This window comes from Anarhichas minor, unplaced genomic scaffold (genome assembly GCF_050575085.1).
Source record: "Anarhichas minor isolate MPS153535 unplaced genomic scaffold, ASM5057508v1 ptg000042l, whole genome shotgun sequence".
NCBI classification, from domain to species: Eukaryota; Metazoa; Chordata; class Actinopteri; order Perciformes; family Anarhichadidae; genus Anarhichas; species Anarhichas minor.
In genome coordinates, this window is record NW_027466488.1 from 6,012,599 (window position 1) to 6,039,065 (window position 26,467).

Genomic DNA, 26,467 nt, shown 5'->3' on the forward strand with positions numbered 1-26,467 from the left:
ATGCTTGCAACATGAGTTAAAGCTCTTTTTTCATGACGTCCTCTTTCCAGCTCCAACCAGCCGCATCCTGAGTGTAACTTCTGAATCCTCATTGAGTTGATCTGATAAATACGGTGCATCTGCCTGAGGCAACGGGACATACCAGGTGCTCCACACTTGAAATGTCTCAACTTGTGTTTACCAGCACAGTCTAATGTCACAGGAAGAGAGACGCACAGATGAACACAACACATGAGAGTGGTGGAGGAAACATGTTGATCTTCTCCCAAAGTAAAAGTGGCAATGCCACTGTATTTAAATACTACATTACAGGTAAGTCCTACATTGAACGTTTCACTTGAGTAAAAGTACAGAAGTATTTACAGAAACATGCACTTAAAGTATAAACATGTAACTACTCATCATGACACATATGGCCCGGTTCAGAGGGTTGTGTTTATCATCTGTACATTATTGGAATACATAGCATTTCAAGAGTAAGCAGCATTTTAATGTGGTCGAGAAGGAGCTAATTTAACTGATTTATACACTATTTGTGCAGTTTAATATACAAAATACATCATATTTTATAAGCTGAGCGTATATGCAAAATATTTTGTTGCAAAAAAACTAATATATCTAGCTGGCAAATGCGTGAACAGTAGCTGAGTAAAAAGTACAAAATTTTTAGCACAAAAATGTAATTAACTCCAGAACTGCATAAATGCGCTATGGAGGACACTGCAGTGGTAACGTGCTACACGTACCACAGGAGATTGGTCCGTTGCTGCGTCTGTTTTAACCCTGAAAGCGGCTTGAGTCTGCAGGGACTCCAGATTTTAGTACATTCCCACATAATCATTCATTTTCCTTGTGTTACCCACAGAAGTCGATGCGGTTCTTGAGGCAGTTTATTGCTGTTGCATGATTGTATTTCTCTACTTTTTCAGTTTGGACTTGTGAAACCAAAAGAAAGCAAATGTAAGCTGGTTGAAAAGTAGACCCCCCCCCCCCCCTCTCTCTCACACACACACACACACACACACACACACACACACACACACACACACACACACACACGCACACACACAAGAGAAGAGAACATAAAATTGCTTTTTGCATGAATTGAAAAGAGCTATAAAAGAATACATTAAATTGAATTGCATTGCATTCATTAAAAAAAGCAGACATTTTCGTTTTCTTATCTCCCTACAAAACGAGTCTGCAGTCAATTAAGACAAATTGTCGCTTCCTCTCGATCTTTATTATCATTTACACAGATTTAATCTTTTGGTATTTCCGAAGTGTGCAGTTACGCAAACTCCGACCTGATATCTGATATTTGAGGCTGCTAATGCAAAAGTTTCCACTGAGGATGTTCAGCCTCTTATTCTGCACAAGAAGAAGACTTCAGGAAACCATGACGCACTCGAAGGGCTGAGCTCTTTTAGGGGGAGTTCGTCTTTCTGAGTGTACAGTTCACACTTAATCGTCACCACGAGCACAAGAAGCTTCAATTTGGGAAGGAACGCCTGTATATTTCCTTGGTGTTATTGTTAAGGGACGACAAAGCTGAAGATGAAACTGGTTCTGTTCTTCGTTGTCTCCTGCCTCGCCTTTCATAACGGAGAGGGTAAGTCGAGAATGTTATTGTAAACTACTTTGGGACTCTTGTGACGGAGGTACAGGTCGCAGTACTTCATGTGGACTTTATGTGGACAGGTTGTAGTGTACGCACGTCGACATCCTGACACCTTAAGTGCTTTTCCCGCAATACCCTCACTAGAGTTGACGACTTGATTGACAAGTACAATTGGGAACAGTTCCACTAATTTGACTCACTCAGCATAACGGAGTTACCGTAAGTAACCATGACTCATATGTCAACGTCAGGTTTCTCTGTCCTCACTGCTGAGCTGATGGCATCGGCAGAAAACACAACTCCAAAGACTCCAAACTGTTTGTTTCAAACCATGACATGAGACGATGAGGAACAAATGTCAACATTTTGAGTTTTGTGGGGGGAAAAAATGTGGGAGTTCCTGCGTGATCGAGTTCATTTTCAATCGGAAAGAACAAAGAAGTTTCAGTTTCCGAGTGAAGTTTCTGTCTTGTTGAACACTGTGTAGGTGTTCAGGGACTTTTTGGATTCTCATTTCCATGACCCATGTAGTATCGTTTTTGATATAGAGGAAGGGAACCTCATGGGAAACCCTATAAATGAAAAATAAAAATCCCTTGATGCTGAATTATAGCTGATTTTACTCAATTATTTTAAATAAAGTAGTGCCATAGACTCTACTTAAGTATTTATTAACCCTCAATATCCAAAGTATTTGGCCACTCTGGGGACATGTGTTTTAGATATATTGTGTAAACCACTAATGAGATGTTAGGGTTTAATCTTACAATATATATTTTAAAAGAAAAATACCTGTTGTTTCAGCTTCTTGTAATTATTGGATTTTTGCCAATTACTAAAGGCCTAAATATTCAATTTAGTCAGTAGAATTAGGGTTAAACATGACAGATTATCATCAGTTTATTGGCCTACTGTTGCCTTTTTAGTGACGCTCTTACTGTCCATTTTACTGTCACAAGTTTCAAACTACTTGTCACACACCCATCTAAAAACAGCGTGAGATAAATGGATTTTTGACTAACTCATTTTATATTGTAATGTGTGTTAAAGTTAAAACGGATGCACCCTCAATAAAACATTTGTTTAAACTGTATTCAAGGTGTCTGCTGCGGTTCTTTAGTGCGCCCGTCATCATACACTGACGGGAGGGCAACAACAGCCACATTTCCGATGACAATGACATTGATACAACTGTGAGATATCAATGATGGATGGTGGTCATAGATTACCTTTGGCAGTAGTATCGGTATGATGCACAACAGTGCGCAAAAACAGGAAATATAGATTTTTGCAGAGTACTTGTCCCACAAATGATTGCTCAACATCAGTCATCAAACAGTCAAGATTCTGATCAGATGATCAGCAATGAAACACTTGATTGCTGTTGGCTGATTTCTTTACTGATGATATTGGTGGAAAATAACAGTTAATGCTTTTAGCATCAGATAATCTTCACGATCAACTTGCTACAAAGTGTTGAGAAAAGAAGCCGTGATGCTGATACTTCCTATTCTTACACATTACTGAAGAAAATAAACCACGCTGAAGCCCGTTAGGCCAACCGTCACTTCACTCTGTTGTCGAATAATGTTGTAATCTCCTGAAACACTTCAAACATGGAACTAAAGCCTGATTGTCACACTGGACTGATCGAGATGAGCAACCAGATGTTACTCAAAAAGATCACTTTGACTGAAGTGAATTGTTGCATAAAATGTTGCATAAAAAAACACAAATTGATAATTAAAACTCTCTCTTTAGGGGCACCTACAACCGCTGTGTATAAGTTTGTGAAATGCAACCCAGAGGGCGACCAGGCCAACTGTGTGACCCAACAAAGTCCTAAAATGGCATGGAGTCCAGAACTACCAGCCAAACTGCCTGCTTCAACTGCACAGTATCTGTAAGTATTCATGTATTGTCTGGAAAAACAAAACAACCATCACTGTGATAATATAGCATACTGGTGTCATGTAAATGCAGACTTTAAGTATTGAAACTCTGATGCTGCATTGGATCTGTTACCTAGGTTAACAAAACTCCAACAACACAACCTCTGTGGGTATGCATGTCTTTTGTGTGTGTTTGAGAATATATAAGTGTGAGGTAGTCAGCCAAGAAAAGCCAAAATAAAAGACAACATGGAGGGATAAAGAGGGGCATGGAGGTTAGATCTGCAGTCAGAAAAACCTCAAGAGTTAATAGTCAATTTAAAATTGTCATGAAGTACAGATGTAGGAATATACATGATTTAAAGCATCGATGGACACTTCCTCATACTCCGGAATTAAAGGGAGAAATAGAATAGAAAGATAATTTTATACAGATCATTATTTAAAGGATATATTTATGTGTGGTATACACACATGTCGTGAAAAAGTGTACAATAGAAAAATGTTTTAGTTTAATTAGAGGTGAAATATGCCAAAAACTAGTATAAATACAAACTTATTGTGTGTTATGCTGTTTTATGTGTGTGTCTGTGTGTGTGTTTTAATGCGTGGGACTGCTGAGGAAGTTTGTATCTCAGTCTTGGTCTCAGCCCTCAGTTTCCTCTTTTAGGGTTCCTCTGACATCGATCAGTTAATGACCAAATGTTTTGAAAAGGGAAACTTTTCAAAAAGTAAAACTGCAAATTCTATTTTATTCAGCTGCAGTCCAGCTACAAAGTTGTTGAAATCACACAGTGTGCTTTAGATTTAATCAGCTACCTGCTGTCTCTGTATGCTAGATATACTTTCATATGATTACCTGATCTAATCAATATAATTGGTTAAAAGTCCAACTGAGACTGACTTGATTGTTATGCTTCTATCAACAATTCTATAATCAATTTAGGATCAGAGATATAAGAGTAAAAAAAGGGCAAGGAGTGTAGACGACAGAAGGTAGCCAGCGGAAAGGATACAGGGTGAATAATAATGGGATAGCTTTGAAAATGAAGATTATTCTTCAGGATTTTTTGTGTCGTTAGTCTGAGTCTTATCTAGCCTCCCACATCAGCTTGCACCAGGACCTCAGCAGCAGCCCTCCCTTTTACAGCTTGAACAGGAAGTCAGAGGGAAGTGTTGAGAGGAAGTGGGCTGTGACGCCTGGTGGGCTGCTGTTTCTGGTCTATTGTTTTGTCTCTATATATGTGCCACACTAGTCTGATACCGATGTGTGAAAAGTACCTAATTTGACTTCTATTTGTCAAAGTTAGTCAAGACAAGTACATTATTGACGCTTTTCTTATGGAGCCGTACTCTTTAATTTGCAGAGACACAACATTTCTCATGAGCAAGCACTAGTGCGACGGCGGCAAAGAAAGGCACACCAAACATCATGGAAGCTAATATCAGGGTCAGACAGATGTCAATCAAGCCCTGTCTGTACACGCCCCCACACAGTCTACAGAAGAAGTCTAATCAGGCAAAATAAGTGAAAACCCTGTGTAGGCACCTGGTATGCATTAGCTGCTGTTATAACGCCTACCTGCTCCAATTGCTTGAAAGTAAACCAAAACATTAAATATGCCTTAATCCTTTTTTGAAGTAATGACTTCAACATGAAAAAGCTCTCCTTCACTCACACATGTGTTTGGTTGTTGTCACTGTGCAGAATTATATGTGCGCATTTGCAAGCGTATAAATTGGTGTAAAATGAGAATGAGTGAGTAAATACCTCTTCAATAGTTTTTAAGTAGTTTATTGATTTTTTTTTTTTCTTGAAAAACTTCATCACAGAATTTTTTTGTATATATTAAGTGTTTTTATATGTCTTAAAACATGTCTGCTGTGGATCTTTAAAGCTTATGGAGTGTCTAATGTTTAGTTTGTGAAGTTGTGTTTCTTTGTTGTTGTTTGATATGCAGTAAAAATGTCATTGATGATGAGTTTACATGAACATAACATAATATTTACTGATATGATAAAGTTGGACAGACTGCTAAAAACAGACAGCTACAACCTGCTGAACTCCATTAACATTTTTCAATATCTGACATTGTGTTTCTAGAGAGGCCGAGCCCGAGGAGTATGAGCATTCACCAAGGAAGGAGGAAATGGAGTTAGAGATGGATGAGGAGGAGATGACGAGTGAAGAGGGGGAGTCCCTTGGAGAGACTGAGGACGGTTCTGGAGGTCATGAAGGCTCTGCTGATACATACATGGCAGACTGGGCCTTGGGTGAGACAGGCTCCGGAGAGTCCTGGGCAGAGAAAGATGGGGAGCAATACAAAGGTAACTTTTTGGGAAAAGAGCTTGAGTTGCAAGGATTCAATAGTTTTCAATGATCTCCTTCTTCTGCTCCATGTAGTCTGATCTGTCCTTGTTTTTCTGCTTGTAGTTGGAGACATGAGGGGCATGTGGCGGTTGTTCCCAAGCAGGTCTCTGGTTGCTGAGGCAAAACCAGCAGAGCAGGAGCTGAGAGAAGACCACCTTCTGCAGCTGTAGACTGTGTGCACCCACCCACTCTAAGAAACATTCACAAGGCTAGCATCTGTTTTTATTTCCACATTGTCTATTCAAATAGTAAACCTAATACTGCATCACCACCTGGTGGTGTAAAAACATAGTTGCTCAGAGATTGACAAAGGCCTAATATATATTTTATATTCTCAGTGCTATTGGTGGGTCTTCAGGGGCAAAATAAAAAGTGTAAACAATGAAAACGTATCTGCCAAAGTTAAGAATGGTCTGCATAAATGAGACATTTACACACTTTCATTTAGAATAAGTTGGCTGTGACCTAAATTTGCGCTTTGTTGTGGAAACGATGTGTAAGTTGCGATGTGCTTTTTACTATAAAATTTGAAATAATTCTAATACCGGTGCAATAAGATGACGCCTTTGTCCGTGCATTGCTCACGCTGTGCAGCTGTGGTTCCAACCATTTTTTGGAGCTATGAGGCATGTGTTCCTTTAAAACACACAAAAAGATGTATTTATGTAATTTGATCCCATTTTCTCAAATGTTGTGACAATTTACACTTACCCAGGAGGGTCATGCAACATCTTCTGGGAACTTCTGGTTTGCAAAGTTGAACAAGAGAATCTTGCAAACCCAAACCCCTCAGGAACGAATTCACGCAATCTTAACCGCTGTGAGCTGAAACATATTCAAAATACGTGTTGTGCACATGCATGCATTTCAACATGCTGTGTGTTGGCTAATTTGTATTTGAAATAAAATAAAGGGTTTATAACAACAGTATCAATTGTGTTTTCACTAGACTTTATCAAAACTGTCCTGATATCTGCTGTTTAATAAACTAACTCCACAGTCAGTTGGGTAGTTTGTGGGGTCAACAGAAGAGTAATGAGAAATTATCTTTTGATGTTTTATATATGTGATATATCCTAAAAAATATAATACATATTTATACAAAATTGATTTATTTTATAGATAGACTTATTTATAAGGAGAATATGTATGTGATGCATTACAAATCTTAAATAACTATAAAAAGCATTATAGGTAAAAAAGATGAACATGAGAATAGACATTAAACTTTTAGGACAAAAGCAGCATAAAGTCAATACAACTGAACAACAATAGGTATTGTCTAAGTTCCTAATTTAAAACAATTTTCCAGATTGAACAACAAAATGAAAGCACTGAAAGGATAATTAGTGGAAAGCCATTTCAAAGTATGAGAGGTATTTTAAACAGCATGACCAAACAATGTGAGCCACTCCAATATTGTATTAGTGACTATTTTGTCCACCAGAGAGCACCGACAAGCTTCATTTTCTAATGTAAAATAAATGTCCCACTCAGTACATATTTTGGTCGCAATGTTTTTATGATCAAATTGAAGGTACCCCTGTCAAAAACGTTTAGGTTATGTGTTTATGTTAGAAAAACATAAACAATATTGATATCAGCGTTGGCCTCCAGGTCGGTCAGGCTCTGATTAAAGTGACTAAATGTAACCTGTAGATCTAGACTAGAATTAAACAAGGGGCACAACATTATGATTATGAAGTAATGACATGAACAAAGTCATGAGGTAATGTGATGTCTTCTCCCAATATGAATCCTGGAGTTGTTTCTGGATAATTACAAACTCACTTACTTTTCTTAATAATAATATAATGTGATGTATTACTATACCCCCCCCCCCCCACCCCACTCCAAGCACACATGACGGGTCACATGACGGCCAGCCTTGATACTCCCTCCTGCTTCAGTTGGACTGGCTGCACAGAGCGAGGCTAGCTGTTAGCTTCAACTATCGGACTGTCAGACGGCCGAGATGGTGAGTGTAAAAACAAGCGTCAGCTGTTCGGACCACACTGAAATGAACTAGGTTATTAAATTATAAAAAATACCAGCATTTACACAGACCCCCAATTGTCCTTGACAGCAACTCTTTGGTATTGAAACGGACAGGAAAGCTAGCTGGGTTGGTCGAATTAGCATCAGTACGAGGCCGTCTTCTCTTTCTCATTGAGGTTTTGGCTAGTTAGCTGGCGGCCCAACAGCTTTGGTTAATGAGGACAGCAACTAAAAGTGTTGGTTAGTGATTCAAATATGTTTTGAGCTCATTTATGTTTGGTGAGTAAAGCTGCCAGCGGGCTGAGAGACATGTTAATGTTAGCTAACGCTGCTGGTTGGTTAGTGGGATGTAATGTGAAATCGTACCGTGTGACATATGCGTGTTGTATTGCAGCAACAGCTCTGAAATTACGTTAATGTTTTAATGTTTAAAGCAAATGCTAGTTGGAGAAGTGCTGGTCGCTTATTAATTCAATTAGTTTAGGACAATTGCAAGTCGACACCCACCGACTTTGCTGCACTGTTGCTGTGTTTACCATGTTGTTTGCTCTTGTGTAGCTCATATATTTAAGAGTTTCTTCTATGCATTTTCTATGTGATCTATGCATCCTTTTAGGGGATACAGTGGATTAAAAGCACCACTCTTGTGTCCAGACAGTGACCGGTTTCTCCTGACATCTTGATGATTGGGCTGATTCCTCCAGATTTGCTGCATGCTGAAGCATGTTTTTGTGACTATTTGCCAGCTCAGAGGAAAATAATGTGTCTGTGCAACCAAGTGATAAGTGATTGAGTTAGTGTGGCAATAACAGATGGGGAGTGGCTTACATAGAGACAACTTAAGACTGATTGTTAGTCCCACTCGCATGCACATACCTGCAGATGTTAACTTAGTGGTGGTGTGTTTGTGATTATTGCAAATATCAGAGTCCATAGAGATGTATGTTAATAACCTACAATATCCTGTATGAACTAGGATGCATTCTAGTTCATACAGGATCCTCAGTCCTGACACGATCATCTATATTGTGAGACTGAAAATTGTGACGTATTTCAGTCTCTTGGATCACAATAACCGCACATCATGGTGATCATAGATTTTGTCTTTGCTCTGAATCTGCTCTGAACGACGGACCTTGAAGATTGAAAAGAAAGATGTTAACAGTAGTTCTGCTTAAAATTGTACAGTTAATGCTTTTCAGGTTAATATAGCAAGAATCTTCTGTCCACGATACCTCCTTATTTGATCTGAATAAAGTCGTAGTCAACATACTCTGACAATCACCAGTTAGTTACTCTTGCCTTTCTTAAACTGTTTGTTTGTGTGTGTAATAATACAGTTTTCTATGCCGTTCATTGTGTTTTCAGAGTTTCCTAGGAGGTTTGTTTGGGCCCGTATGTGAGATAGACGTACTGCTGAATGATGCAGAGAACAGAAAGACAGCCGAGTTGAAGACAGAAGACGGGAAAGTGGAGAAACACTACCTGTTCTACGACGGAGAGTCTGTGTCTGGCAAGGTAAACTATTTATACAGTGGCATTCAGAGCTCCATGAGGTTCAGTAAGGCGTTCCTACACGAAGCATGATTCATGTTAGCTTTCATTTATTAGTTAACAGTCCTCAGTAGGCAGATAATGGACCTCTCCACTATACCACAGTCTATTCTGGGATCCCCTCTTTAACTGAGCCCAGTGGGAAATTATGGTTCCTTTGATGTGTGTGAAAGATTTGCTCTGACCTCAGAATGAAGTGAAGCATCTATGTTTAGGCGCCACAAATGTATCAGCGGTAATGTTGCACGGTGTATCGATACTAAAAAGGTACCGCGGTACCCGTACGTTAAAAACGATACGATTTTGCATATTTTTAGTATCGATACTTTATTAAAATAGCGCGATCAGAGCGCACTCTCTGTTCCGCTCCCTGTCATGCTGCCTGCAGGCATTGACTGCAAGGGGGCGGGGCTGCCCAGCGCTCACTCACAGCGAGTGATGGCAGGGGAGACATGCATCAAGGTCCGTCTACGTTTTTACCGTTCAGTCGAAAAAACGACAATACGGAAATACCATGGTATTCTCGTTTTTCGTTTCAAACCAAAAACGGAAAAACGAAACCAAAAACGGAAATGGTGGTCCGTATACGGTCCCCACTGACATACAGAGACCCGTCTGCGAAACTTGTTTCAAAGCCACACAGACCAAGGGAGGCAACACGTCTAACATGGCAAAGCACCTTTCAGACAGACACCCCGAACTTTTCAAAGAGTTCAAAGAACGACAGGTAAGCAAATGTGATTATAAACATGAACACCCCTAAGCTCACCCATAGACAGCTAACACAAGTAGCCTCAGCCTAGTTTGACGGCAAGCCTGTATGATCATGAGGTCACAATGCACACAAAAGTGTACTAAATGAAACACAATTGATGCAAAATGGCGACATGCTGGTGGAGCCTGAGGGTGGATCTTGAGCTAATTATTTTTATTTTTAGTTCAGGAAAAAATAATTATTCCATGAATTAAGATAAAATATGAAGTGAAAATATCAAACTCACTATGCAAGTAAATTAAGCATCGTTTATCCACCCACTCCCACAGACAGTCAGACAGATGGCAGCAGAGTCAGCAGCAACACAGAGACAGAGTTCCCTTCCAGCTGTGTTTGAAAGCCAGCGGAAATATGAGAGAGGCTCAAAAGATGCGAAGAGGTTAAACATTAATATTAATGCCATTTGTTAAGTGTTCAAAAAGCTGGGCAGGAACAAGCTGGTAAAAAAGGGAACCATACAGATGTTTTATTTATTACTATTGTAGATAAATATACCCGTATCGTATTTGTGGTATTGTATCGAATTCTGGTATCGTATCGTAACTATCGGGTATCGTGATACTTATGGCAGGTATCGTATCGAAGTCATAATTTTGGTATTGTGACAACCCTAATCAGCGGATTTATCAGCTTTGTTAACCAATATAGTAGCATCCAATATATCTGTAACATCAAGGGATAGCTCATCTCAGAGATATTGGGTGGTCTATAAAGAGTGGCTGTCCTAGTTTTTCTCTGTAAGAAGCAAATATATTGCTAAATATGTAATGTGTCAAACTGTTATTGTACTTTTTGATTCATATGTTATTTGATCTGCTCGACAATGTTTCCCCAGGTGAATCTAAATGTGAAGCAGGGAGGGAAGCGACTGGAGCATCAGGGCATCCGCATTGAGTTTGTTGGACAGATAGGTGAGCGTGATTAAAGTACAGTGTATGGAGATTTTAATGATTGTATTTAACACTTCTAAATTGCCTTATGCAACTAGCGGCATGCAATGTTGAAATGATAATTGAATGCATTGCTTTATAGCCAGAAAAAGTACTTGTCAACTGTAGGATCAGTTCTCATGTGGCTAAAAGGTTTAGCAGAGCATGTGGTCGTCATGTGCAGCCTGACATAGTGGAGCTGAACCCTCCTCCAACTCCAAGAGTAGGAGTAGGAGTAGGAGTAGGAGTAGGAGGAGTAGGAGTAGGAGTAGGAGTAGGAGTAGGAGTAGGAGTAGGAGTAGGAGGAGGAGGAGGAGGAGGAGGAGGAGGAGGAGGAGGAGGAGGAGGAGGACATTGTGTTTTAAGAGGAGGGAATCTAAAGTAAACTAATGTATAACACTTTCTGTAGTGTGTTTTTTTTAAATATACGGCATCACTCTACATCCCCTCTGCTGTGTTTCAGAGCTGTTCTCTGATAAGAGCAACACTCATGAATTTGTGGACTTGGTGAAAGAGTTGGCTCTACCTGGAGAACTCACCCAGAACAGGAGCTACGACTTTGAGTTCATGCAGGTGGAGAAGCCCTATGAGTCCTATACTGGAGCAAATGTCCGGCTACGGTATGTTTATTACACAGTTTGACATCAGGCAGCTTCTTCTTATCATATTAATTACATGGAATGCATTTATGACACCCATGTGATGTTGATGATGGGCCGGGAACTTTAGCATCTAGTATGCATGTTCAATATTATGGCGACAGACAGTCTGCAGCAGAGCTTTTCTCTGGTTCATGTTGTGCTGTTGCACCAGTGTAGAGAGGTCCTCCACAGGGATCAATGCATACATTGCTGATATTGGTATCAGTAGTGCTGCAATCAACACTGTAATATGTGATTATAACTTCTGAAATCTTTCATGATCAATCAGTCAATCAAAATTGAGTTAACTAATTAATAATAATTTTTAGTTGCTGCCCTATATTGTTAATAATATCTCTCTCAAACAGCCCAACGCTGACAACAGTACATGAAATATTAATAAATTGCACAGACTAGTATAAAGATAATGTTTGGTTTAGGTATGTGCAAACATGTTTTTTTTTTTTTTTCTCCTGCTATTTTTATATGGTTGTCACAGATTGATACAGCGGGCAATTCTCCTTGGATGACGACATGTTGAGCGTTGTTTCTGCCAGACTCTCAAAGCTTGTGTTTATCTGTGTGTTCTTCCCACAGGTATTTCCTCAGAGTGACAATAGTTCGCCGTCTGTCTGACTTAGTGAAGGAATATGAGCTGATTGTCCACCAGTTAGCCACCTACCCAGACGTCAACAACTCGATCAAGATGGAGGTCGGCATAGAAGACTGTCTGCACATTGAGTTTGAATACAATAAATCCAAGTAAGACCAATGTCGCTTCCCTGGTGAAAACTTTATTGCCTCCTCAGCAAACCACAAAACCAAATGAGACCCGTGTCAGTTTGAGCAGCTTCTCTTGATGCGTCTCTTTGTTAGATACCACCTCAAGGACGTGATTGTTGGGAAGATCTACTTCCTGCTGGTCAGGATCAAGATCCAACACATGGAGCTCCAGCTCATCAAGAAGGAGATAACAGGCATAGGTAAGAGTCCAGGGAAGCATGCACATGCGCATGGACAGCAGCATGACTCTGTGCTGACGTTGTAGTTCATCACCTCTGGGGTTTCTCTACTTGTGAAATGCTGTCGTTGGTTTACTTAGGACCCAACAAGAACAGAAACGTCTGTCAGCTCTGCTCCACTTTCCATATTCTATCACTTAACTTCATGTATATTTTGTTTTAGGTCCCAGTACTACCACAGAGACAGAGACGGTTGCAAAGTATGAAATCATGGATGGAGCTCCAGTTAAAGGAGAATCCATTCCCATCAGACTGTTCCTGGCAGGTATGTTGTTTTCCATTTCTTCTTCTTTTTCCTCCTTCGTCTTCTCTTTCAGTTACAAAGATATAAGAGACAGTCAACTGTAAGTCGTATCATATCATCAGGGTGTCAGTTTCCCTCTTCTAAAATCCTTTGAATAGCATATTTGTACTTACACTGTCGCTCAATCTGTATCATATCTTCTGTGTCCTTACAGGATATGACCTGACACCCACCATGAGGGATGTCAACAAGAAGTTCTCTGTACGCTACTTCCTTAATCTGGTGCTGGTCGATGAAGAGGACAGGAGATACTTTAAACAGCAGGTAAAACACCTGCACATCAATAGTATTCTACATCAATGAGATGAAATATGTCAGTGACAATCACTGAATGTAAACGGTGCCACTCGATTTCTTTTTTTTTTTTTGGGATTATTATAAGTAATACAAGTTTCTTTGTGCATACATTCTTCTGCCTCTGTGTTTAGGAGATTGTTTTGTGGAGAAAAGCTCCAGAGAAGATAAGGAAAATGAACTTCCAGCGTTACGAGTCGCCTGAGCCCCGAACCCAGCCGGTTACTGCAGAGCAGCCAGAGATGTGATTGCGATGCTATGAACTGAAAATACACACAGAAACACACCAACTCTTCACTGCTGAACAGCCAGAGGTGTGAGGGCTGCCCCATTATCTCCCTGGACTGAGAAATGTACACATGAATACACATAACATACAGTCAGACATGCCCATCACTACTCCACAGCTTCAGATGTGAGCGGCCCGACCCACCTCCACTCTCTCCCCCAGGACTGAAACACACTCGCATACAGACGCACAAGCATACGATCCGAGAAGGCTAAAAGCTAAATGTCAAGCTAAGAGTGCAAATCAAACCAACCCAAGGTAGGAACAGAGAGGCAGCCTGTTTGATCTTGAGGTCTCAGGCTGAAAACACACGCAAGCACACACACACACGAGTGAAGCCATACAGTCTCAGTTTGCTGAAAGCATAAAAAAACAGGAGCAAAGACGGAAAAGAGGAGAAGGCTACAGACGACAACCACACCATTTATCCCTTTCTTCTGCAACAGGAGCTTCTTTTGTTTGCATAGTTGGACTGCACTTCCTCTGGCATCCTCACCCCCGTTACAAAATGTCAAAAGTCTGGATGGGATAGCCAGTGATTTAAAGTAATCAAGACATGTGGGGATCAGCCTGAATGAAGGACACCAGAGGCTAAGCTATAAGTCAACACGCACTCTGTGTTTATTCACAATACTGGAGCTTAAGCTGCGATGATGCCGCTGTGTTCTCGTTCATCTAGCCGGGAAATCAAGAGTTTCACAGTTAAGTATGTTGTAGCCGCCCACAGGCTGCTTCTTCCATGCAGATGTCTGTTTAGTGCAACAAATGTCCATCTTAACATACATGTAATCTTATATTTCATCTTCAAAAGTGGCTGTTTTGTGAAAATGAAAACATTTTCCACTCTTCCATATTTTCAGTTTCCGTCCACATTTCATTCCATTCGAGTTTGATTCATGATGGACACTATCTTTTATCTTTTCAGTGACATTTATTTCATAAAATCATTTAACTAAATATAAATCATTTAAAGCTGCAATTAATGATTTATTGCAGAATCCATAAATCGGTCTGTAAAATGTCAGATAAAACGTGGAATGTGTCCATCACAGTAATCGCAGCGCTTGAGGTGGCTTCTACAAATGTCGTCTTTTTGTCTGACCAACAGTTCAAATGTTTCAATTTGCAATTAAATAACAGAGAGAAAAACAGATAGTGCTCACTGGAGACGCTCGAACTGGAGAGACAATTCATCGACCATCGAAATTACTCGTCGTAGCTCTGAAAGCATCATACGTTCAAATCCACCGCTTGTTCAAGATTCTTGAGCTCAATACCACAGTTAAGTCTGATGTTAAGATGAATATTTGATGCATTTTTCTAGCTCTGTCTGGTTCTGATCTGCTCAAGGCCTTTTGTTTGATCTTTACAGTGCTGTGTATTTATGACTAATCTTGAAGTATAGAAACCATTGTTTGTTTTCCCGAAATTATGTTATGGGTAGGTTCACCCAAATCACAAAAAGCATTATTATTTTCCCATCTGGATATGTGAATTATCTGGATTAACTTGGAGTTAGATTTCAGTGCCTTGTGCACCACAAATTTAATTTCTTTGATGTCCATTTAATTGTAGAGAGAGATTAGAATACTTGGACACAAAATATTTCTAGCTAAATATAAGATATGCTTTTTTTTTTTTTATTATATAAAATGTGTTTATTCGGGTTAACTGAACCCTTAAGTTCCCTCAGTTGACTCTCACATCAGTTGATGTAGGAAATAGATTTTCTTCTTTATCTTAAATTCAAAGCTTCAAAAAAGGTTGAAAGTTAAGGAAGTTTTCCGGCTTCTTGCACCTGAAAATGTATGTTCGTCACCGCCACATGAGAAGCGCTTTCTCCTTTTGTTTTCAATCCTCAGCAGACTAGATTCACATTCAGTTTCACTTTCTTTTTCTGTTTTCAGGTTGCAGCATTTTTGGGCCTGTTGGTGTGGTATAAGTAGAATACTATTGTTAAATAAATGGCTCACGTCTGCTATTGTTAGTGCTGGAAGGGATGCTGTAACGATATACTGCAGACTCCAACAATATTCCACTGTGACGCTCAGACCGGCTGTTTAGGTCCTGCTTTAAAGACGCACACAGTTTGGTGACGTTAGTGGTCTTGTGTGTTGGTTGAATTTGCCCGTAAGCTCTGATCTGTGGCCAGTCTTGCACTTCCCCCTTCGATGCTGAACTTTGTTTCATGGAAGCTGAAACTAAACATCACTCAAGGACAGCTTTGCCTCAGAGATCTCCTGTGACTATTTGAAATTATACTGACATTTATACATCACGACTTGTTTTTATTGGACTGGCTAAGAAGTACAATATTTGGTTGCTTTTTGTCTCTTTCATGTACAAGTCATGCTGTCATATTATATGTTTCATTTCAAAAGCCTCACGTCTACAGTTCAGATGTATTCGTTCCTTTGCAATATGCTTTTATTTAGTTTGGGAGCAGTGTAATTAATTTGCAGGTAACGCTGTCTTTCTTTCCAAACACTGTACAGGTTGGGTTTATTTGGTGTACTTTAAATACCTTCCAGGGTAATGAAGAAACACTTAAAGGCCGAAAGTCTCTGCCCGTCTTATCTACTGCATGTTACTCTTTACACAATGTCTAATCATGCCATCAATATGTGTGTGTGTGTGTGAGTGTGTGTGTATATACACCAAACCCAAATATATAGCCAAAATGAATCGTGAATAAAGCAAATTTATACAGAATATCTTTTCAACAACACTCTTTCTTTAAAAAAAAAAGTCATAAGAGTTCATTTCTTTTTTTTGTAAATGAGTACATCTCATGGTTTGTGCAAATATTTAATTCATCCAACAAGAAGTCTGTGTGGAAGATACTCACAGCCTTCAATGAAGTTTTTCAAGTAATTTGTCCGTTTACAGCTTTTTCAATTGATTACCACCTGGGGAAAGTATATGAGAGGTTTCAGAGAGACTTTCATTTCTTGACTCATTGTAAATATTTTAGGCATTCAAATACAGCTGAGGGAACATTGCACATAGTACGTAGTAGTCACAACTTTGATAAGCAATGTTCTGTGTGGGGGCTGGTGTGAATTATGTGTTATGACATCAGTATATCTCTAATTCTGGCCACGAGTCTACTAATAGACAAAGGAAATGGACACATTTAGGAAATGATAACTTTTATGTTCATTTGTCTTGATAGTAGAGAGGGAGATATGGAATGATAGATACTAATTTTCATCATGGCTTTTTATTAACGAGGCTTATCTAATTTACCATACGTGAACAGGACTACAAGTCTGCATCCTTTCAATTTTGAAAACAATAAATAGAAAGTCCTTTCTGAAGAGTTCACACAAGTGAATGCAAGGCCTTGGAAACCTTCAAAGATCGTTTTACTCAAAGCAGGTGATGAGTATGCAAAGAGACGCTGTAACAATCGGCTTATACGATCTTCGGTTTCAGCTATAAAGAAGTCCTTTTATGCCTGTTTATAATGTTATTACTTTGCTACACCGCATTCTAAAACAAAAAAACTATTTTCGGTCATACTTTGTTATTGAATAACTTTGGCTCATTCAGGCGAGTAATTCTCATCACGTTTTGAATACAAACTTATTTAATGCTCAATATCAACACAGGCACGTTTGTGGGCAGCTATACAGCGACTGGTCCTGTTGCACGTTGTAACGGCAGGAAGAGACTAGTGTTGACCGTCCTCTGGTGAAGTGGGTTCTGTGTAATTCGCACGTTTAGACCTGCCGAACACCATGGAGCGACAGTAGCACACGTTTTCTACGTAGCCAGCAGGAGGTGCCGACACCCGGGGTACACACGACTCGCAGCGATGTCGGTGAACCGGTGTGTGTATCTGTTTTCCCGACTTCAACGCCACATTAGCACCCGGACTACCCGCACCGCTGCTGGCAACTGTCATCCGTCTCCTGGGTCTGGTTTGTTACATAGACAACATCGGGCTGGTTCGGCTGTTTGCAGCAGACATGTTTCATCTAACAGCTCCTCTTCAAAGCCTCCGGACACCTCTCTGTTTGTCCCCATCTCTCCGAGGACGGACTGCTTGTCAGACGGCAGTGTGGGAGTGGAGCTGACGCAACCACTCGATAAAAGTGAGCACATTTACTTTAAGCAGGTCTGGACTTTAAGTGTAAGTGGCCCGTAGGTTTGTGGAAGTATTCAGCTATTCCGACAACGAGGTGATAGTTGAGTGGACAGTATTTTAAACGCACTGTGTGTATTATTGTCTCTCTGTTAATAATATATCTGTTTCTGTGATTCAGCTGAACTGCTGAAAGTTCTGAATCGGTTTTATAAGAAGAAGGAGATGCAGAAGCTGGCAGCAGACCATGGGCTGGATGGTGAGAAATTAATTCACATCTTTTCAATATATTGTAATTTTAAAGCCAATGTAAATGTTTCTGAGATATATAGATATAGAAATTCAAAGCATCAATCAGTATTTAACATATGATCACACATACATGGGGAGAGAATTAAATAAAGCTTAAGATGCAGTTATGTCACCACAGCATACAGACATAACCAGACTGTCTGTACTGAGGTTGTTTTCAGAATCATGTCCCACTTTTGTTGTTGTTGTGAAATAAATGTGTGGCACTTCTTTGGCCTGATAAATGTTGTCATCAACCAGAGAACTTTATTATGTTAAAAGCATGTTAAAGAAAATTATGTCTAATAGCCAATGATCATCATGTCGGTGGAGATCAGCTGTGCCCTGATCTTGTGATTTTTTTTTTTTTTTTTTTGTCAGACTGATGCGGACAGAAATCTAACCTGCATGGTGCGCCTTGTGTGTCTTTTTGTGTGTGTCTACAGCTCGTCTGTTCCACCAGGCCTTCATTAGCTTCAGAAAGTTCATCCTGGAAGTAGCATCACTCCCCGCCGATCTGCACATCATCCTTAGTGACATCTGCTATGGAGCAGGTTTGTTGTTTTCTAATTAAACCTCAAGATGGAGTTGTGTCAAGAGATCATATTGATTCATTTATTAAATTTCAACTATAATAAACTTTAACGTCTGCTGTTATACAGGTCATGTTGATGACCTCTACCCATACTTTATGCGTCATGCCAAGCAAATCTTTCCTATGCTGGACTGTATGGATGACCTGAGAAAGATCTCAGACCTCAGAGTCCCTGCTAACTGGTACGTATCATGGAGCCCGACTCAGGAATGTCACAGCAGTGGTTTATCCATGTGGAGTAATATGCACGATGTGGTTACAGTCCGTATGCGTTTGTGTGTGTGTGTGTGTGTGTTCTTCAGGTACCCTGAGGCTCGTGCCATCCAGAGGAAGGTGATTTTCCATGCTGGTCCCACTAACAGTGGTAAAACCTACCACGCCATCCAGCGCTACCTGGCCGCTAAGTCGGGAGTCTACTGTGGCCCCCTGAAACTACTGGCCCACGAGATCTTTGAGAAGAGCAACAATGCCGTACGTGTTTGTCTTCTTCTGTCATTTAAAGGTCCTGGGGAGTATCACTACACAAGTGAAAAAAAGTCTTAAGTCTTAAATCTGAGAATGAAAAATGTCTCTCACTGTGTCTATCATGTGTGTGTGTATTTTTACGATGTCATTGTTTACCTCTTGCTCACCACACCGTACTGTTGACTATCGTCCTGTTTGTATCTCCAGGGTGTGCCATGTGACTTGGTCACTGGAGAGGAGAGGACCTTCATGGACTCAGACGGTCGAGCATCTGGTCATGTGGCCTGTACCATTGAGATGTGCAGTGTCATCACACCTTGTAAGTAAACCTAACGCGTACAAACATTTCTGTTTAATAGCATACGTATAACAAGAAAACACTTCTCTGTTGGACATTGAATTGTATCTTATCAGATTGTATCAGCTAAATAAAAAAATAATGTTTAACTGCTGTCTCTTTCTAAAAGGTGGACTCTGCTCTTTTAAACACAAAAAACAAGATCTAGCCTCAAATGTTTGAGTTGTGATTCTGTTGAATTACAATCATTCTAATTAACCACCATCCTTAAATGAATGCAGTAATAATTATATATTTGTTTGTTGTTGCAGAAGTTTATGCACTGAGGGGAATTCTGTTTGTGTTCATTGATAAACAAAGACACGGCATCACCTCGACTGTTAAGCCCAGGTTTGTTTTTCTTTTTGTGTGTCTATCTTCAGATGAGGTGGCTGTAATCGATGAAATTCAAATGATCAGAGATCCTTCCAGAGGCTGGGCCTGGACCAGAGCACTGCTGGGTTTGTAACACACACTCAAAAACATACAGTCAGTCAAATAAACACACACACAACCTGTTGAGGAGCAAATTTTTCTCTATCTGACCGTATGATTTAAGACTAAACGAATGAGTATCATCTAAAACTTTCTTTTACCATTCAGTCAATACAGCTCACACTGAATATTTGCAGTTTGTTTACACAAACAAAATATGTACAAGCACACCTCTAACAGACTTAAGTTACGCAGATTTGGCATGTTTTCTTTGTACCTTTAGAGTTTTATCATTTATTGATGTTTCCAACTTCGGCAGCTGACATCTTTGTATTTGTGCAGGTCTCTGTGCAGAGGAGATCCATGTGTGTGGTGAACCTGCAGCCGTAGACTTTATCAGGGAGCTGATGTACACCACTGGAGAGGAGGTGGAGGTGAGGCTGTAATATGTAGTGCAGCAGGAAGAGAAGAGTCTCACTGATGTTATTCACCGTTTGTTTTTTAATCATTGTTGTTTTGGTAAACGCTCTCTCTCCTCTCTGTGTCCCTCCACTCCTCCCTCTCTCTTAAGGTCAACACCTACAAGCGGTTAACTCCATTCACAATCTTGGATCATGCCGTGGAGTCATTAGACAACTTGAGACCAGGAGATTGCATCGTCTGCTTCAGTAAAAATGACATCTACTCCCTAAGCAGACAGATTGAGGCCAGAGGACTGGAATGTGCTGTAATTTATGGGAGTTTACCTCCAGGTGAGTGTTTTCTAGAAGGATGTTGAAATAAATGTATGTCTGTGTGTAAGGAAAAGACTGAATATGTCAACGTGGTCTTTAAAAGATAAAACCTCTCTATGAATGTATGTCTGCATCAGTTAAGCGTCTCCATGTTTATTAAAGAAAGAGGTGGTCGTGTGTGAATAAACTCATCTGAAGCTTTTGTCCATTGTTTGAGCCTTTTGTGTGATAGAGACTTTTGTAGAGCTCCAGACTTTGAAACGGAGACCAAGCATGGTTGTTCTGTGATTTACAGGCACCAAGCTGGCACAGGCCAAGAAGTTCAATGACCCTGAGGACCCCTGCAAGATACTGGTTGCTACAGATGCTATTGGCATGGGCCTCAACCTGTAAGTACCATCATGCACACTGTAATACCACGGTGTGATAGAATCTGAATTGTAAGTCGCTTTGGATAAAAGTGTCTGCTAAATGACTGTAATGTAATATTGAGATATTTACCTTTTTTCTCGCTTTAACAAGAATTTAATCTTCAAGCTTTACGAAGGCAGTGTAATAGTCACATTTTGATTAATGTATAGATTCCATCAACTCTGCTCACGTTTATCCATTTGTCTGCCTTTCTTCGTCTCTCTCCAGGAGTATAAGACGTATAATCTTCAACAGTCTGGTAAAGCCTAATGTTAATGAGAAAGGGGAGAAACAGATGGAGACCATCAGCACATCACAAGCCCTGCAGATATCTGGCCGCGCAGGGAGGTCAGTCTCTTTTTCACACACATTATCCCCATTCAGGAGGGTTAAAGGTGGTAGAGAAGAGACACAAGCACGGAGAGAGAGAGAGAGACACACACACACAACCACACACACACGGACAGACAGAGAGACACCTGCACGCACACACTGAGATACAGAAAGAGACACAAACACACACACAGCAAAGTACTCAAAACCGTCTTTGTGGTAGTTCCCTGCAGTATGTGTCTCAGCGTCGGAAATGCACGAGGGCAAAGGGCAAAACTGCCCCTAAGAAATATCATTTTGCCCCTGATATCACTAGGAGAGGGGCAAAAAATGCCCCCAAACTTTCTAAACGAATAAGAAAATGGAGCGCTTCTTAATCAGACCTGTGACTGCGAGACTGCGGTCAACTCAGCAGACACTTACATGTTAATGCACCTATATCCTGAAATTCACGGTAAACTCATTCAAACGGCGCAGATCGGGAGCGAGCGAAGGACTTGGAAAGTTAACGGAAAGATTAACGTGAGACAACATCCGGTTTCTTCAGACGAACATCCGGTTTTCAGAATAAGATGCCAACAAAGTATGAATTATATTCACATTAAGTATAAAACATGCTACCTGCATCTCGTGAGTTAAAGGGAAAATACACCTAAATTGTGCGTAAAGTGTCTTTATTCTTTGATTTGAGGGTTGCTGGAAATGAATAATACCTGACTGACAGTCAATTAAGATATTTTACTAAGTAAAAACTCAGTTCAGTAAGAACTGAATTTGTACCTTCAAATGGCACATTTTTTTAATTTTTAAGGTGCTATAAAAATGTTTTTCTCAATAATTCCATACAATGACTGAAGTATATGTAATCAAGGCATCGTTGACTTAATAATTGTTAATAGTTGTTTAAAACATTTAATAATAACAATAAATAACCACAAAGAAATAAGAATAAAATTGAATATGATTGTCTGATTTACGTTTGTTTCTAACAAAACACTTTGAATCTGTAGACTACTGCCTAATAGTATTATTATTGCCATTTGATGACAATTGCTCATATACTGTAAGCCTAAATAAGTATATTTATTATTTTGAACAAAGGTTAAATGTTATTTCACAAGTTTCAAAAAGTGCCCCCAATTTTTTGAAAATGCTCCTGGATTTCAGTCAGTGGGGGCAAAAATTGCCCCCAAAACAATATGTAAATTTCCTACCCTGATGTGTCTCCACCACATTTTGCCAAGTTGACACACACACACACACACACACACACACAAGGTGAAGTCAATACCAGCACCGCTGTCGTGGCTGGTAACAAGCAATTTATTTTCTGTCAAGTAAATTTCTAAAACCCGTCTCCTCTGTCACATCTTCAGGTTTGCCTCAGTGTTTGAAGAGGGAGAAGTCACCACCATGCACAGAGATGATCTGCCTGTTCTGAAGGAGATACTCAGCCACTCTGTAGACCCCATAGAGGTGATCATTTATACACGAGCATAAACACACACTCACTCTTAGGTAAAGGTATCGGCAGCATATGGAGCAACACTTATGTATTATATTTAGTGTAATTTATGTCTCCTGCTTTGTCTCAGACTGCAGGTCTCCATCCTACAGCAGAGCAGATAGAGATGTTTGCCTATCATCTACCTGAAGCTACACTGTCAAACCTTGTCGTGAGTATAGCCATCTATTCATCCACTTATTCTCCTACCTACTAACACTTTGATTAGGACCTGATGTCGAATGGTCGCTGCATTCATTTTGGGAGGGACTGTCGTTATTGTGTGAACTTCTTCAGACTGTTGAGATGTAAGATAGTAAACTCAAGTCAACTACCATCTTCCTAAAGCCATTTTGAAATGATGAATGCTTTGAGTGACGTGGCACATTATCCCACCGGGAGAACTGGATCAAAACAGGGCTGTACATGAAGAGATGTACGTGGTCCTTAAGAATGCAAAGAAGTGCCTAGAAGACACTGCTAAATTCTGACCGATAACAAAGAAGCTCAAGTCCAGGGGAAGTTGCACTCTAAAAATCTTCTGCTTTGGTTTATTACATGCACGCTGTGGCCTCATCTTCTCATTCTGACAAACGTTGTGACTCCTCTTTCTCGCAGGACATATTTGTCAGCCTCTCTCGGGTGGACGGTATGTATTTTGTCTGCAACATTGAGGACTTCAAGTTTCTGGCTGATATGATTCAGCATATTCCACTCAACCTGAGGTCCCGCTACGTCTTCTGCACGGCTCCCATCAACAAGAAACAACCATTTGTATGCACCTCCTTCCTGAAGGTAAGGCTGGGAAGAAGGCATGAGATGAAAGGCGGTAAATGCAGTGTTCGTACGGTCATGGGAAAAAAAGTCTTGCAATTTGAAAAAAGTAATTTCCAGGAAAATAAATGATCCCAGAAGGTTTTGGAAATGTCATGGACATTTTCTTAACCTGTATAATAGAGTATATGTGGTTCAGGTAAGCTTGACTGAGAAACATCTAAATTAGTTTAACAATGTTTTAATGTTGGCGTTACTTGACGTTACGTTGTTCTCTGCATGGAGTAACGTCGGACTCCCACCTTTTTATTCTTGTTTTTCATGCGTACAAATACATTTCAGAGAATTGTCATTAAATGCATGGAAAAGTCTTGGAAATTAATTGATAAAAATGTGTGTGAACCATGTAAATAGTTGGGTTGATGAGCAGAGGCAACACTAAGGGGAAAGTAGAAATTATTAATAAATAGTAACAGTGTCTGGGTTTTTTGGGGTCAGACGAGGCTTACATATGAAATATCAAACAAAACGTTTGATCTGTAATCATCAATCAGATATGTAGCTATTTAGATCAGTTTGTTTTTACTCTGACATTTAAGATGTTTCTGTTTACCAGACAACAGAAACTGATTCAGTGTTTCATTGTTCTAGTCCAAATAAGGATGAACACTTTTTATAGCTACTTCACTTTTGCTATCTGACTTTATGTCTGTAGCATACTGTTACATAAGATTGCCTCCAGAATTAAGATATTGTTACCTTCAGGATTCAGGGTCAGGTTGTATATTCTAATATCAGCCCCTTCTTGCTTGTTGAGCGGTCAAGAAGCAAATGATGTAAATGCATAGCAAAATATTTCATTACAGTAATAGAACGGTTATAATTGGTAATAGTTTTGGTTTTACTTTTTTTTTTTTTTGATATATATGATCCTGTATTTGGATTAATATTAATGATGTGATTGAGCTTTCCTTTTTGATTTGCAGACTGTCCTGTACTTCCAGCTTTGTTGCACTGATTTGAATCTTGTTTCTGTTAGTTTGCCCGTCAGTTCAGTCGAGACGAGCCCCTCACATTTGACTGGGTGGGTCGCCATGTCAGCTGGCCTCTGTCTGCACCCAAAAACATCAAAGACCTGGTTCACTTGGAAGCTGTTCATGATGTGTTGGATCTGTACCTCTGGTTAAGGTAACCAGATGTTTTTAACATTTCTTCTACGTCTCCCTGTCATTTAATTGGGTTTATTATGGGAAGTTGTTGTTTGACGTAGTCATCTATTGTTTGTGTGCGAAATCACAATCATGTTTCTTCTTCTTCACAGTATAACATTGTCCTTTTGTCCGTCTCTGCAGCTACCGTTTCATGGACATGTTTCCAGACACAGGCTTGGTTCGGGAAGCCCAGCGGGAACTTGATGATATCATACAACAGGGTGTCCTAAATATCACCCGCCTCATCAGAGCCACTGACCCAACCATCACTAACCCACCACAGACACAAGGCAGCAGGGGTGGACAAGCAGGTGGTAGTAATGCAAGTGCCAGCAGCAATGCTCTGAGGGGACGAAGAGGCTCAGGAGAGATGGACATCTCTCTAGCTAGTCGCCTGGTGAAAGACGGGCTGTTGACTCCTGATTTGCTCCGGCAGCTTCAGAGGGAGTGGTCTAAAGATCAGAAGCAGGAATTCACCAATCAGAGCGCACTTGATACAGAACCTCACAATAATAACAACAACAAAGGGAAAAGAAAAAAGAAGAAGAAATGAACAAAGCACACATGGTCAACACTGGAGATTGATAACTGATGCAAGCCTCGGGTGATATCTGGTGGTTTGTTTTTAGTCCTGGAGGGATCGTAAAGAGCTTTTAGCCCGAGCTATGAAAATACAACACCAAAATGTCATTTGAACACGAGAGCAGTGTTTGATTATGGTCATTGGACATGGACTGAGATTTACATCAGAGTACTGGGTCATTCAATGTTTCCGTGTGGATTTCCTGTTTTCACTGTGCTTAAATCTCACATTGTATTCTCCCGTTTCAGTGGGAGCAAATAAATGGCTCACAGAATCACCTTGGTAACTAATTTAAATCTGTCAAATTAGCCCAACAACAAACCTTACTGACCTAACTTGGATTTGGCTGACAAGAAATAGACCCATTGTTGTGGGTTATTGTGGGACGCCCTGCCTAAACTACAGGCCCACAGTTGTAATTTACAGACTGACTGGCAACATTTTGGTTTACCACAATGTTTCAATGCTGATTTACAAGCACTGTGACCAGGATACATTTTAACATGCACTGTTAGTGTGTGTGTTATGCAGGTCAGGAATCAGTTTGCTTCCATCTGGCTCAGTGTACTCAAATATAAATCCTCAGAAAAAGCACGAGTATGTATCCATCTTAGTTGGGTTATTACTGTCAGTGACAGTAATCTGACATGAGCTGCAGTTTCTGTGAACATTTTGATGTGTTCAAGATTTTCCTGTGTGGATTTTCAATGGGTCATGAGGCACCAAAGAGATGAAATCAAATGTGTATTAATGAGTTCATGTAGTAGTGGGAACAATCTCAAGTCATTACAGACCAATCACATCCGTGAAGAGGGACATGTGGGAATTGGCAGAACATGGATGTGGCACACATACTGCCTGTACAGTATATAGTTACTTTAATGCTTTAACGTGCAGATTTTCCCCTTTTGTTTTCCTTTAAGTAGTGTTAAGGTTGTTAAAATGTTATTATACAGTATCATAAATACTCTTCATCAGCTTGTTCCAATTCTTCACTGAAGCTATTTGATGTTC

The 26,467-nt window shown here is 40.0% G+C and overlaps 3 protein-coding genes across 5 annotated transcripts; all 3 read left to right on the forward strand.

Annotated features, from left to right (window-relative positions):
* Positions 1-1,443: 1,443 nt before the first annotated feature.
* Positions 1,444-6,814, forward strand: srgn (serglycin). The gene is made up of 4 exons (XM_076109942.1): positions 1,444-1,612; positions 3,383-3,524; positions 5,618-5,841; positions 5,948-6,814. The coding sequence occupies exons 1-4, from the start codon at positions 1,558-1,560 to the stop codon at positions 6,052-6,054; spliced, it is 528 nt and encodes a 175-aa protein (XP_075966057.1). The 5' UTR covers positions 1,444-1,557; the 3' UTR covers positions 6,055-6,814.
* Positions 6,815-7,731: 917 nt separating this feature from the next.
* On the forward strand, positions 7,732-16,402 carry vps26a (VPS26, retromer complex component A). 2 transcript variants are annotated; one of them, XM_076109941.1, is made up of 9 exons: positions 7,732-7,862; positions 9,251-9,400; positions 11,047-11,122; positions 11,604-11,760; positions 12,379-12,543; positions 12,658-12,764; positions 12,967-13,068; positions 13,262-13,371; positions 13,536-16,402. In XM_076109941.1, the coding sequence occupies exons 1-9, from the start codon at positions 7,860-7,862 to the stop codon at positions 13,647-13,649; spliced, it is 984 nt and encodes a 327-aa protein (XP_075966056.1). In that variant the 5' UTR covers positions 7,732-7,859; the 3' UTR covers positions 13,650-16,402. The 2 variants fall into 2 exon arrangements, with proteins under 2 accessions (XP_075966056.1, XP_075966055.1); XM_076109940.1 differs by lacking the exon at positions 7,732-7,862 and adding an exon at positions 8,537-8,603.
* Positions 16,403-17,353: 951 nt separating this feature from the next.
* supv3l1 (SUV3-like helicase) lies at positions 17,354-26,430 on the forward strand. 2 transcript variants are annotated; one of them, XM_076109936.1, is made up of 16 exons: positions 17,354-17,790; positions 17,962-18,039; positions 18,518-18,625; positions 18,734-18,848; positions 18,969-19,137; positions 19,339-19,450; positions 19,852-19,929; positions 20,246-20,337; positions 20,475-20,655; positions 20,933-21,026; positions 21,277-21,396; positions 22,758-22,857; positions 22,977-23,057; positions 23,504-23,680; positions 24,699-24,847; positions 25,012-26,430. In XM_076109936.1, exons 1-16 carry the CDS (start codon positions 17,511-17,513, stop codon positions 25,421-25,423), a joined length of 2,346 nt encoding a protein of 781 aa, XP_075966051.1. In that variant the 5' UTR covers positions 17,354-17,510; the 3' UTR covers positions 25,424-26,430. The 2 variants fall into 2 exon arrangements, with proteins under 2 accessions (XP_075966051.1, XP_075966052.1); XM_076109937.1 differs by lacking the exons at positions 17,354-17,790; positions 17,962-18,039; positions 18,518-18,625 and having other exon boundaries at positions 18,753-18,848; positions 18,929-19,137.
* Positions 26,431-26,467: the final 37 nt, after the last annotated feature.

What these genes read in the sequence shown, in the direction of transcription:
- srgn (XM_076109942.1), top strand. Translation starts at nt 1,558, where the DNA reads ATGAAACTGGTTCTGTTCTTCGTTGTCTCCTGCCTCGCCTTTCATAAC. An exon ending in CGCCTTTCATAACGGAGAGG is followed by an intron (nt 1,613 to 3,382) that starts GTAAGTCGAGAA and finishes CTCTCTCTTTAG; the next exon opens with GGGCACCTACAACCGCTGTG. An exon ending in GCTTCAACTGCACAGTATCT is followed by an intron (nt 3,525 to 5,617) that starts GTAAGTATTCAT and finishes TTGTGTTTCTAG; the next exon opens with AGAGGCCGAGCCCGAGGAGT.
- vps26a (XM_076109940.1), top strand. Translation starts at nt 8,565, where the DNA reads ATGATTGGGCTGATTCCTCCAGATTTGCTGCATGCTGAA. An exon ending in GGAGCAAATGTCCGGCTACG is followed by an intron (nt 11,761 to 12,378) that starts GTATGTTTATTA and finishes TTCTTCCCACAG; the next exon opens with GTATTTCCTCAGAGTGACAA. An exon ending in GAAGGAGATAACAGGCATAG is followed by an intron (nt 12,765 to 12,966) that starts GTAAGAGTCCAG and finishes ATTTTGTTTTAG; the next exon opens with GTCCCAGTACTACCACAGAG.
- supv3l1 (XM_076109936.1), top strand. Translation starts at nt 17,511, where the DNA reads ATGTCGGTGAACCGGTGTGTGTATCTGTTTTCCCGACTTCAACGCCAC. An exon ending in GTGCAGTGTCATCACACCTT is followed by an intron (nt 19,451 to 19,851) that starts GTAAGTAAACCT and finishes GTCTATCTTCAG; the next exon opens with ATGAGGTGGCTGTAATCGAT. An exon ending in ATTGGCATGGGCCTCAACCT is followed by an intron (nt 21,027 to 21,276) that starts GTAAGTACCATC and finishes GTCTCTCTCCAG; the next exon opens with GAGTATAAGACGTATAATCT.